Source organism: Aulostomus chinensis, chromosome 22 (genome assembly GCF_037954235.1).
Source record: "Aulostomus chinensis isolate RoL2024-O1b breed Wild chromosome 22, RoL_Achi_v1.0, whole genome shotgun sequence".
In the NCBI taxonomy this organism is placed as follows: domain Eukaryota; kingdom Metazoa; phylum Chordata; class Actinopteri; order Syngnathiformes; family Aulostomidae; genus Aulostomus; species Aulostomus chinensis.
The window spans coordinates 13,662,578-13,675,894 of NC_141341.1; the positions used below are offsets into that span (position 1 = coordinate 13,662,578).

Sequence of the window (13,317 nt, forward strand, 5' to 3'; positions counted from 1 at the left end):
CAGAAAACTTGTTGGAAATATGTTTTGTCAGACGGGTCTGAAGGTAAATCGGCTTGAACCGCCAGGACAAGAGAGACCAGACCAGCCAGTCAAGGAACAAGAACCCAATAATGAGGCAACCCCATAAACACAACTGGACATACAAGTAGACAAACCCTCTGGTCAGGGACTCTCTACATCCTGAAACTCCCCATTTAGAGCATAAAGTGGCTCGATCCAAAGAGGCGGTGACCAGGAGTAATCGCCACTCCGTAAACACACAGTATGTGAACAGATCTAAAATGGATATATGAAAGAGGCACATGAGCAGACCTGCTTCAGGCTGCAAAAATGGCTGGCAGGACTGTCACTGCTGATAGTGAGCCTGATGGCAGTCAGCTGCTCTTCCTCAAGAAATGCTTCCCATTGAAAAATTTTATTGGAGGATATTCATGACCTTTCAACAGCCCATCATATTATATTTTACGATAATTATTACACTGCATTTCTTGCGTTATAAACTGATAAATGGCTCAGAGACTGATAGTGAACCAGATTAGCCCTGATTGCCTCGCAGAAAATGAAAAACAGACAAACAAGTAACATCTTCCTAAGTGTTCATATTGGCTGGTTCTCACACACACACACACCCACACACACACACACATGCACACACACACGCATGCACACACGCACACACACACACACGCACGATCCTCTCAACTTGGCGAGCTTGTTGTCATTGTGGTGAGAGAAATTTACAACTTGTCTTACCAGTGGGATCCAAGCCAGAGTGATCTGGACAGTTCTGTGTTACAGATGTCCCCAGTGGGGTCTCTTCCCAGCACAACACGCCATCCCACATACGTCCACAGAACACACCTGCAGGAGGGAGTCCCATTATTGGAGCCAGCCCGGCCACCAGATGTGTTTTCTGCACTGGAAGCATCTACTTATACAAATCTAATGAAGTTCAATTTCCGTGGTGTTCTTGGCATCTAAAACTCCCTCGGTGTAAAGATGCACCCGCAGCACTTTTGGTAGAAAAGCAGTCAAACTTGTCAATGTCACTTTGGAAACACATCCAGGCCCTGAAGCTGTGGAACACTGTCATGGTTCTGCAATCTCCACCTCAGATTGATTTGCACCTCTCACCAGTTCTGTTTTGTTGATGGTCTTTGTTGGACAGCTCAAGACATTTGTATTGACCCTGGCTCTCCGCCCGGTCCCGTCCCTCTACTACGCTCTGGCCAGGCTTGAACGACAGGTCCGTCATTGGCCCGGCGCCTGCTGCCACCCTGCACTGTGGAGACAACACCACGCGCGAGTGAGGACAGGCAGGGAGACAACGCAGGATAGTCAGGGAGGAGGTGTAGTTACTGCCATGATCCTGCTGCATACAGGTAAAGAAATGAAGTACAAGTACTTCATTACTCTACTCCAGTAGAAGTTTTTTGTAGGTTTGAGCATTTTACTTGAAAATTTTACTTTTACTCCACACATTTTAACACAAATATTTGTTCTTTCCACTTCTGGAAAACGTACAGGTTTTGTTAAAGGGGCCTGATGATGTGTTCACTCTCCAACACAGGCGGTGGCTGCGTATCTCTCATTGTATTCAATTTGAATGTTTTTGTCGCTTTTCTGTGTTTTTTTTTTTATCCACAAAGAAAATCTAAATTTGAGTATTTTTTAAGAGCCAATACTACTTTCCCTTGTTACTTTCCTTCAGAAAATAGGTTGCGGTACTTAGACTATGACTAGTATCTTTTTATGTACCTCTACTTGTACAGAGGCCAGGAGTGGCCATAGAGAACTTTTTTGTTTGTTTGTGTTTTTAAATATGGGGTCATGAGATATAACTCTTCCCTTAATTTAATCAGTTTTTGGCCACAAGATATGACCTGTTCCCTCACTTAAATGAGCGTAAAGCCACAAGATATAATTTGTTCAAAAATATCGAGCATAATATAAATAAACTGAAGGAACAAGGTATAGCCTGTGGCCTCAAAATAATTTTGTCTTCCTTTCTTTCAATGTCCACAAAAATCAAATCAAATCACTCCAGGGCTCTGTATACTTGAGCACTGAATGCGTGTACTTATGCCACTTCCTTCTAAAGAATGGCTGCTGTTTTAATTTCGAAATTTCAGCAGCGTCATTACAGTCAGATGAAGACCTACGCCCCTGTGACAGAGATAAAACTCAGAATGGAGGAATATTCATGCAAATGCTGGAGACATTTTCACCCACTAATGAGGATTTTGCTGCTTTGAAATTCGAGTCGTTCATCATTCATGTTCCTGCCGCTCGTACCTGCACGCGTTTGTGTGCTCACAAAGAAGTTCAGCAGCTGACTGTTGGAATCTTATCTGGGCTCCATTGTTTGTTTGGAGTAGCGTTAGAAATGAAGAAGCCTGCAGTGATGCTGTTGCACACTCAAGGATAAAAGGCCGGATTTATCTTGCAAATTTTAGGGCTGAAAATTAAGCCTCAAACTGGGCTGAAGCTCATGCACTAATTTTTGTCTGAATTACTTGAGGAACTTTCACACTTTGCCCGGGAGATCGTCTCTATGTGCCTTATCACAAATGAGATGCAAACCTCCTCCCTCGCTCTCTTTGTGGAGGAATTCTCACTAAACCAACAAAACATTCTTACCGCTCTGATAAAAGCTTGCAAAAGGCCAACCCTTTCAGAAAAAACTGTGAGAATGCTGATGTCCCGTGTAGCAGTTTAGCAGCCGTACATATGATGTCACTCCAAACATTGAAGTAAATGACGTCATACATACGACCACCAGGCCACCACCGAAATCGGAAAGAAAAACAAGAAAAAAAAAAATCTTCTGTTTTCTTCCAAACCGACTCACGTCAAGGCCTCTCTTCACCTTTTATAATTCATTAATCCTCCTAAATCCGCATGACAAGACCATTCACAAAGGAAACAACAGAAACATAAAACAGGAGAGCAAAGATACATCAGGCATGAGGCATTTGGCAAGAACACCATCCATAACTTTAATGTCAAACTTGATGTTGAACAGGAGAGGAAGCTGAAACAGTAAACATCCATTTCAGACGGACAGCGAGAAAGTCTTGAGGTGTTTTCTCATAACGGGACAATAACTCATGTCGGTAGCTCACACTGCTCTGAAATACTTTCTCTGGGCTTCTCAAAAGTTGGAGCGTGTTATCTTGAAATGACCACGTAATCAATCTGGAGCGATTTCATGTTGATGGACCAACATCATCGGTCGATTGCAGTAAATCTTCAACTGATGAGCATCAAACCGATGACACATTTAGAGCCCTGTTTAAGCAGTCTGGTACGAGGCTGCTGGCGCTGTGTGCGCGCCGTGTGTTTTGGGCATGTTCAGCCTCATTTTGGTACTTAGAGGGTGCACAGCACAAAGAAACAGTCCGTAGTCACCCAGTTATTCACAGCTGTGTTGGGCATGACATCATTCAAGCCTATCAGAGTCTCCTGTCATTCCACGTAAAGTCCAGGTTGCACCAGGACTTGGTTCTATTTCAGTGATACACGCATTTCAGCTCCTGAGATGTGAGCGCTTCTCATCTGGAGAAACAGACTTCCTTGTGTGCCAAATGAAGGCGCCCAAGCACGTCTTATTGTTTTTATAAGGGAGCAGCAGGCATTCACCAAATCCTTCAGAGGTGAAGGAGGCCGGGGACGAGGTGGCAGCAAATGTTTCCACATTTTCTGTCATCAGTGGAACCGCGTTGCAATGCCGTGCATCTGCTCATGTGATCGATGCTTCACACATAACGGCATTAACGAAACACCACCCTCTTCTTGGTCTATGGCTCAAACATTTTCTGGTGTTCCTAAAGAGCGATGCGCCACGGTTGCACCAGACCCGCCTCTTTAACATACTTAAGCACCTGGCAGCACCAACGGAGCGCATGTTGATTTTCTGGTTAAAGGGTCAGAGCGCTTGATGTGAAAATGTCTTTGTCTTGAAACCAACAATGATGCTTTTATAGCGTAACTCTGTGGAAGGAGGTCTGTGGTTCATGAAGTTGACATGCTGACTATTCGGACTCAGAATGTAACGTTAGCATAGCATGGTAATATGAAGCTAACAACACCAGGTGCAGCACCAGAGACAGCTAGCTGGGCCCCCGGGCCAGGGAGCTTTACAAACCCCCATCCTGAAGAAGCAGCCGCTGTTCCAGATAACGTCAGGGTGGATAAACTCAAACAGGCACACCTGGATGATAATCCAAGACTGACTTTCTTTGTATAATTGTGATTCTGGTTAATTAGAACATCAGCTAAACTGTGAAGAGAACTATAAAAGAAAAGGACACCTTTTTTTGTCTGCTAATTTTTCTGTTTTATTTTAGGGTCGAAATGTTGCTGGAAGTTAAGGTGCACTGACATTGTGTCGATTCTCAGTTGGTACGTTTGCCATTTGCGCAAAGAAAGGTGAATAAATGTTCCATGCAGAGTGGCTTGTTTGATTTGTGGTGTTGTCCATGGTGATGCTGATAGACTGGAGCTCATCTGGCAAATATAAACATCACTGTTGGACACTGCACTACTCTGCATCATGCTAATGCTTACTTAGTGACCATTAGCTGCACATTACTTTCCCCACAGCATTGCAATTGCTAGTTTTAATCTAAGTTAAATTAAAAGTACAGAGGGTGTAATAAATCTCACTGTATATTCAGACGCCACTACAAAAAAGGCGAGCTCCCTATTTTGTGAGGAGTGAGTGATATCAGGAGGTCCAACTGGAGGATTTTCGCATCCTGAGATCATGGACCAGAATGGCTGCACAGTGCAACAATGGTATGAACATGTTCTTAGCACTCCTGTACTTGAACTGTGTGACATTAAATCAGTCATACTGTTAATGTTCTATCTGCAGACATTTTCTACAACGTGTGTAGGCACAAGACACCCCCAGTATGCCCCCAGTGACATGTACCACCTATATACCACGCACATATACGTGTGTGGCCTGAAAAAGCATTAAGGCGCATATATCACAGAAATGACGAACATATTTTATGTGTTTATCCACACAAAAATGAAGGCAAAATACATGACATCCTAGGCTGTGCATCATCTGGCTTGGGAGAATAAACACATACAGTAAAATACTGGTACATACTTGTACAAGTACATTTCCCACATGTGCATACTTTACAGTCACAGATTACATAAACCTCTCATCCCCAGTTTGTGGGGAACATGTTCAGCCAATTATAAACTATAATTAGCACTTATTGGAGGTGAGGGGAAATTAATCATGAGCTTTTTACAGAGAAAAGAGTCACTAGACCACAACGAATTATATGTATATTTAATTAAATTTTAATTCACACTATACGCACGTGCTACAGCGTCCCTAATGGACAAAAGCAGGGAATTTATGAGTTTAAAACCGCATTAAAACTTGATTTAAAAGTTTAGAACTTACCCCTGGGAGAAACCAAAGGATCCAGAGGGAGCCAGCCAACATCATATCTTCTTCTCAACAGCAAAGTCTAGAGAGAAAAGAGAAGGACGACGATCAGAGAGCAGGTTTACCATGAAAGTGACTGACTGAACAAACATATGGTTGTTTCCACTCCGGATTATGACCTCTCAGGAGAAAAAAGGGAGTCATTAAATGCAAATGTCCACACAGAAATGCAAAACGCTGCAGCAAAGTCACTGCAGTGTTTTGACATGTCCAACTTTTCCTGTGTGTGTTTGTGAGAGATACGGAGAATGTGCATCCATCAATATGTGAAAACAAAGGCATGAAAGAGTAGCGTCACATTCGGAGCAAACAGAGGTAGAAAAAGCACAAACGCAGCCAGATAAGTTGTGGTTAATAGTCATTAATCACAGTGTGCTGAGGCTCCACTGTGCAGGACAACATCAGGTCTGCCAGTTTACTAACTGAGCCCATGTGAGATTAGACTTTACGTCAAGATTCTTTGCTTTGCCTCCCTGTTGGAAGCCCATCACTCTGCGGTTGGAACAGCTGGGATGAACTACTAGTTGTTCTCTGCACCCCACTATGGCCCAAATAAGCATGCATGAACATGTCCTTTCAGTCATTGTGAAAGGGCAGCAGGATTGATAGTACTTGTTTTGGCTTTAAGAAGGAGACTAATGGACGACTTCTCAGCATTAGAATGACAAAACACACGAGCTGCATCTGACAAGAGCTCCAGACGAGGAAAGCTGATCACTGACCAGAGACTCTCAGATGTCTCATTCATAATTTCCTGTAATACTAAACTAACAGTAGCCATCTGTCATTAAATGAGACAAACCTGCATTGACTGATTGGAAATTAATTTGAATTCTGATAGAGCGAGAATTCTCTGAGTGTCTGAGATTCGATTATTTCAACAACCATTCATCCCATCAACGGCAAACTTGTATGTATTGTTGGTGCCTCGTGGAAGAGCAGGGTCGAGCAGGGTAGAATGTGAGATGACAGTCCGAATGACTGAGATGATCCAGGATTCTGGATTGCTTTGATGCAGTCTGGTCTGTCTGGCTGTATGTTAGAGATTGCCAGGGAGGTTTTGTGACTTCACACAACATGGGGCCCCGCCCCTCAAACAATGTTCAAAGGTCCTGGGAACAGATCCCATCGTTCCGGGTTCTTCTGTGCTGGGTGCGTGACTTTTTCACTGGGTGCTCCACTTTCCTTTCCATACCAGAAACACGCAAGCCACGGCATATACTCCTGAGACAGGAACCTTTAGGTTCCTTGATACTCTGTTCATCCCCTTGCAATGAAACCCTTCAGCCATTTGTCTTCTTTCAATCAACCCTACCATATACATCATCCTCTGCCTCCCAGAAAACTTGCTAATTTATACAAAACAATATTTTTATACTAAAGTATTAGTGTGGTCTTTGTTAGTGAACTGTCGGCTACTGTTTCCGTCATCATTTGTCCAATTTAGCTTGAAAGGTTCTTGATTAAAAAAAATGTGTCCTTTTTCTTTACCTATCCAACCCTAATCTGTGATTATTTCCAGCATTATGCAAGACTATACTGTTTACATATAAATCCAGAGAGCAAGTCAAGGACACAGCAGATGGTTCAATACATCTTCAAAAAAGGAGCAAAAAGAAGTGTGCAATGCGCGCGCGCACACACACACACAAACACACACACACACACAAAATGAAAATCAAAGGAAAGAGGAAACGGGTTAGGGAAAGTATAGATCCCAAAACGGCCTCTAGGAAACGAGGATCTATAAACACCATCATACCAGAGCAGAGGATACACACCAGTCAATTGTTAGCTCTGTGTGAACCAGTGTGAATTTGGGAAGGTGCGATATCAACTGAAGGTTTCAACAGCAACAGCGCACCAGGACGCGTGAATTACTGACTTGATGTCAGAAGTCAAACGTGAATAAAGCTGACAAGACCAGACAGAGAATCTGATGGTGAGGAAAGATGAACCAGGTTATGATTTTGTTTACATCACCACTCAGCATTGCTCCCTATCACGAAATAAGAACTTTGGAGAGATGCCTAATAAATGACCTATTTTTTTTCATTTACAACACACAACATTTTGTTGAACAAAGTGTTTGATAGAACTCCGTGTGTGTGTGTGTGTGTGTGTGTGTGTGTGTGTGTGTGTGTGTGTGTGTGTGTGTGGAGTTGGAGAGATGAACTAGACCGAAGATGGGGTTTTTTTGCGACACAACATCTCAAACTCCCTCTCAGTCCATCAATAATTGATATTTTTGTTCATGTGACAGTTTACTCAAACCGCTCCACTGTTTGATTTTCAGCCTTATTAGCTGCCTTAATGTATACATCTGTAAACACAGAACCTGGGGTTGTTTTTAGGCTGTTACGTCCAACGTGAAATGGAGCAGAAAATGTAGAACATGTGAGTCATTAAAGATACAAACCCTCTTAGTGGAGAAAAGAAAAGAAGATCTGCATTTCATACCAAATTTGACTTGCAAACCATGACACACTGGGAGGTTTTACTGTCTCTGAGCACTTGAACTGGTCCACAGGTTTTGTTTGAAGCGCATTTTTTCCTCCTTACAAAGTTACACAAGGACTGTGTGGTTGACTTTCAGAATGATTGAGTCTTTTTATATTTTCCACCAGTTTTCTGCTCTCATTATCTCAGCAATCTTCAACTGTCAACCTGAAAAATACATTCATTTAAAATTCACAAAAGTACATTTTGGAATTGTTCCTTGAGTTGATGTCATAGCCCAAGGAGTCATTTTGGTAAAACGATATTTCTAATCTTTCCCTCGGTGAATCCCCATCCTCTCTCTTTGTCGTCCCATCACTCTGACAGCAGCAGATGGAGACACCCGTCCCTTTCATTTCCACCTGCAGCGAGCGGTCAAAAGCATGGTGACAACACAGAATTGTGCCCATTCACCATTGCTGAGGGCATCAGTCAGTCTGAGGGAGGCAGCCGCGCTGATCCGATCGGTCAATTTCTCAGGCCACGACAAATGGCTGGATTACTATGCAGTCTCTCTTGGATTAGTTTGATGAATGGGCCAAATGGTGGCTGTTACTCACCAGGCATACAAGTCACGTTGGGGTATGAGAACAAGTTACACTGATCTACAGCAAACTATTCTCTTTACCGTTAATCTCAGCGGTTTAACAGCTCAACAACAACAACAGCAACAGCTACAACAATAATTCCATAATCCCACTTTCCGCACAATGAGCCTCTTGACAGCAAATGGAGCTTCACTTTTCAGCATGAATGCATCAGATGAACTAGATATCTATGAGGACTGAGGGCCTTAAACACATCATCAGAGAGGTCATCAAAAAAATAAATAAATAAAAGCCAGCCTTACAATTACATTTCGTCTTGTCCTTTTTTTTTCTTTTTTTTTTAACTCAAACAACACGGTGCCCACGTCCTGAATTTCTACTGATTGCAACTGAAACTTGAAAAAATAAATAAATACAGATATACATGTACATTCAAGTTCCAGTTGTACTCAGGTTAAAAAAAATAGCATGAGTGCACCCTGTGGTATGAAGTTACATTAAACTGAAGATTTCATTTGCCAGATCTTGTGATCATTTTCTGGTATGGATTGCTCGGTAACTTAGGTTTGTTGCCTTGGTGGGTCACTCCGACTGAGTGAAGAATATTTCTGTGTTTGACTCAAGCTGGCCTTGAAGTGAAACATGCAAACTGCGATAGCTCTGCAGCTTGACATGACTAAAAATAGTCTTGGTTGCACAGGTTTAGGTAACAATATCAACCTTCCCATTTCCCATTTCTTCGTTTTTTTTGACATTTGCTTGTGTTCTGATCCTTTCATCTATGTCCGTCTCAGCTGTTGTTTTCTATGTCTCTCTCATCCACCCCCCTCCTCTCTCCTCACTCTCTTCAACGTTCTTCCACGTTCAAAGGTTCTGCCTTCCTTCTTGCTCCCGTCCCTTCAAAGTTAAACATTTGGGCGACACATCATGTTTTAGTCTAATCCGTTTTTCACTGAATGCACTCACGCTGAGCAGCTCAACTCCCTGTTTGCTTTAGATACGTAAAAATTGTTTAACGAGACAAATACAGACTAAAGTACAGCTTAATAGAAAATCAACTATGGTATCCAAAATTATTCTACTCATCATTTTTCCTTTTTTCCATTTTGGTAAACTGGAATGGTCCGAGACATTATTGAGAAATATTAGCAAGATTAAAGGACCACTGTGTGGGATTTAGCAACATCGAGTGGTGAGTTTGAGTATTGCAACCAACTGGATCCCCTCCCTCCTCCCTCTGCAATGAGTCATGATGTCGAAAAGTGAAGGTTAAGCGGTTAAACTTTAAAGTTACTGCTAGTTTCAGTTAAGATGCAAACCCACTGAAAAAATATTCTATAAACTTGGACAACAGCAGGATGTCTTCGAGAGATTTACAACATTATAAGACGTACTAACATCTGGTTTTAAACCAATCCGTTCCTCTGAACACATTTGGAATTGGCGTACTTAACCTCATCAATACTGTCCTTTTATGTCGGAAAAGAAATGCAGGGAAGACCATGTCCCGCTCAGACCGGCCACTCACACACTGTCTGTCTTAGTCAGTGGAGGCTGCACGCCTGCTACTTATTTATGACATCCAGCATCTTTTAGCTTCCATGATGAATTCAGCCAAGAAAATCCTGATTTATAGGCTGCTTGAGTAACAGCGTGGAAAACAATTAAATTGCTTTCCAATTATTTGAACCAATTTAGATAAAATACCCTGCTTTTTTTTCTTCTTTTTTTTGAGCGTATCACTTCAAAACTGGATCCCATTGGTTTATTTGCAATTCGCCAATCAGTTGTTGTCATTGTTCTACTCATATTAACAATAATTGTGCTTTTTTCTTCTTCTTTGCATTCTCTGAGAGAGCGTTGATTGGTCTGGATTGAGACGGACCATAGGCTGGTTCTGGGCCAGCAGCCACAATTTGCCCATGTGTGCTGTATCATCATTCTGAGAACAGAAGAATAGTTTACCATGTAAGACCAAACAAACATGACAGGGAACTCATCTACATGATGTGTAAACACTCTGAGTTGCATGTGAATCATCTCCACCAGCATAATCTGATCCATCTTCAGGACTGGATTTAATTACCGACAGGATCTTCCTTGGCGTCCATACAGTCTTCTTTGTGATTATTACCCTTAAGCAAATCCCTGAAATTGATTTTCTATTTACCGTAAGTTGATATCACAAGCGCCTTCATTTCTTATTAGGGAGGGTGGAGACGCTGATTGTAAAAAGGATGAAGAAGGAAAACACGGATAGCCCTGCAAGGGCATTCTGGTGGGTGGAGTCACGGAGTAGACATAATAAAGATGCATCAAGAAAAGTCTGCGTTCTGTCGCCTGCCAGTCATTTTTCTTCCAGGCTAGCATGAACCTCTTTCAAGTATTACACACATACATCAAATGTTAATTGAAGTTATTCAGTATATGCCAGGCAGACTGATGAGAGTCATTTCTGTCTCTCCTCTTAAACTATGACATCACCACACAGACCAGAGCCACTGGTGATAACAGCCCCAGGTGCACCCATCCATCTCTGGGATAACGGGGTTTTACTGGGACATATCATACAAAGGTGATCATTTATTTTACATCCCAAAATTAAACAACATTTGCAAGTCGTTTTTGGAAATCTGTTGTCTGGGAGAGTTGTGTTGTGTACTGAATTTCAGAAATGAAATACGGTCATTTTCAAATGTGAGAGAAAGAAATAATGAAGGAAAGACAGATGGTAACAATAAAGCATTTAGAGCAACTAGTCTCCTGTAGGGATGAGAATCAAAAACCAGCATCAGTAGACAATCAGTTACATTCCCTCTGAGAAGCAGCATCGTATGACTCTAAAAATGATGAATTCTTTTTATTGATGCCGGAATGTTTTTCTGGCACTCGTTCCTTGCAGCACAGTGATGTCATGTGTCTGCTCGGTGGAGAGGGAAAAGATAAGGAGCAATGGACATTTTTTGAACATGTTCAAATGTTGCACCGACTGACTTGCAGATAAGAACGCTCACTTTTTTTTAAAACCACGTTGAAAATTTCTATGGGAATCAACAAAGAATCGAACAGATAAGTAGAATCGAGATCAGGAAAAGTGAATCGATTTCAAAACCAAGTCACTTGGTGATTGCAACTTCTCCTTTTTAACTCTGTTTTGGTCTCTACCAGCTGCATTCACAAGCTCTAATCGTCCATCTAACATTATGGCGATACTTAGAGTCGAAGGGATCTTTGGCTAGAACAGCTTGAGCAAAAGTTGAATGGTGCGTAAGTCAAAAACAGTCAAAAGAAAATAGAACTGAAGGACAAAACAAACAAAAAAAACCCCCCGACAAATAGCTGCAGGGTGTCTGCGGGTTCTTCGCTATTATTAGAAACATGTACGAGATCCGTGGCAACCAATAAAGGCGCTTTAGATTGATCATTGTTTAAAACAGAGAGGCCACACTCGACTGCCAAAAAGCAAACTTCATCCATTATTCAGTTACATGCTCCATATATATCCTGACATGTTTACAGCCACGCTGCCGTTCCAGTCCCTCACTCCTCTAACTCTGTCACTCTGTCGATCAAGGTCACGCTGATCTTTGTGCGAGGCAGGATGGCTGGGAGAGATCCTCAGTATTCCCCATCCGTCTCCGACCACTTTACAGTGGCAAACTGCCTTGTGCGCCGCCTGTGTTGTATTAACTTCCCTTCAATCACACGACCCTTCTCTATTGTTGCTGTGCTTCTTTCCTCATGAAAAATATAGTGACTATAAATCCAGCGCCGGAGAAAGTAGTTTTTTTTTAAGTAGGCTACAAGAAGAATGACCTAAAAAAATGCTTGTATTATTATTATTGATAATAATAATATACCTATATATTATTGGAAGAATGCACTTAAAGTGAGTGGAAGCTGCAGAAGCATGTTGCCAGTCAGATGTGTGCTATTTAGTGATGCTACTGATGCGTTCGTGAGGCATTTTTTTCTTCTGAATCAAATTTACTTCAATGTTGATTAAACACTTGAAGTCAAATTAATCACATTTAAACAGAAGCTACTAATTGTATTGGAATGAGCTACTTCATTAAAATAATGGCAGTCCTCTTTTCCATACTATGAAGTTTTTATTACTGATGTTTTGAATAAAATTTGAAGTGGGGAATGGGAATGTGATCTGCTAGACAGGACAAAAGATGTATCGCTCTGTTGGCTTTGTTGGATTGAAAGAACAGTCAACTTGAAGAAGTGCAACATTGAAGGCTCTGATAAAACTGGACGACTTCAGGGGTTGGCTGCTCAGGATGCTTTAGCACAAGATGACAACAGGACAAGTGAAACTTCCGACTGTCAAATGACTCAGAACTTGCGCTGGTTAGCTACAGCTGATACGATCTGCAGCACTGCCTTTGACTGAGTCCTCATCTTAACCATTGGAACCTGCAGGTACACATACCGTAAGGCTTCTTTTATGCCCACATCATTGTCTGAAAATCAGTCACCAGCTACCAAACATTTCTTCAGATTCACACACCAATTCTCACTCCCTCCAGCTGTGCCAACGGAAGCTGAGGTGAACAAAAGAGAGCAGTAATGCAAGGATTAGAATTTTAGCCACTATAAAATCTTCCAGATCTGCCTTGATCCCTCACATCTGATTGGTACTTGCGACATGTGGGTGTGAAGAAGATCTTCGAGAGCGGTGTCAAAGAATTCAACACCCCAATGATAATCAAGATTACATGCTTTATCTAATGCCCAGGCAAGCACAGCAGAGTAGCACAGGTGTCACAGCTCGTCTCAGAC

The 13,317-nt window shown here is 42.0% G+C and overlaps 1 protein-coding gene across 3 annotated transcripts in view; it reads right to left on the reverse strand.

The window, feature by feature from the left end:
* The window catches only part of calcr (calcitonin receptor), a 50,366-nt gene that overhangs the window by 23,095 nt on the left and 13,954 nt on the right, over positions 1–13,317 (reverse strand). For all 3 annotated transcript variants that reach the window (XM_086192652.1, XM_086192653.1, XM_086192654.1), the window contains 3 exons: positions 5,435–5,501; positions 1,135–1,282; positions 754–861 (listed from right to left, as the gene is read on the reverse strand). In XM_086192652.1, the coding sequence (XP_086048778.1) occupies positions 754–861; positions 1,135–1,282; positions 5,435–5,479 (301 nt within the window). In that variant the 5' untranslated portion in view covers positions 5,480–5,501. The remainder of the gene's footprint in view (positions 1–753; positions 862–1,134; positions 1,283–5,434; positions 5,502–13,317) is intronic.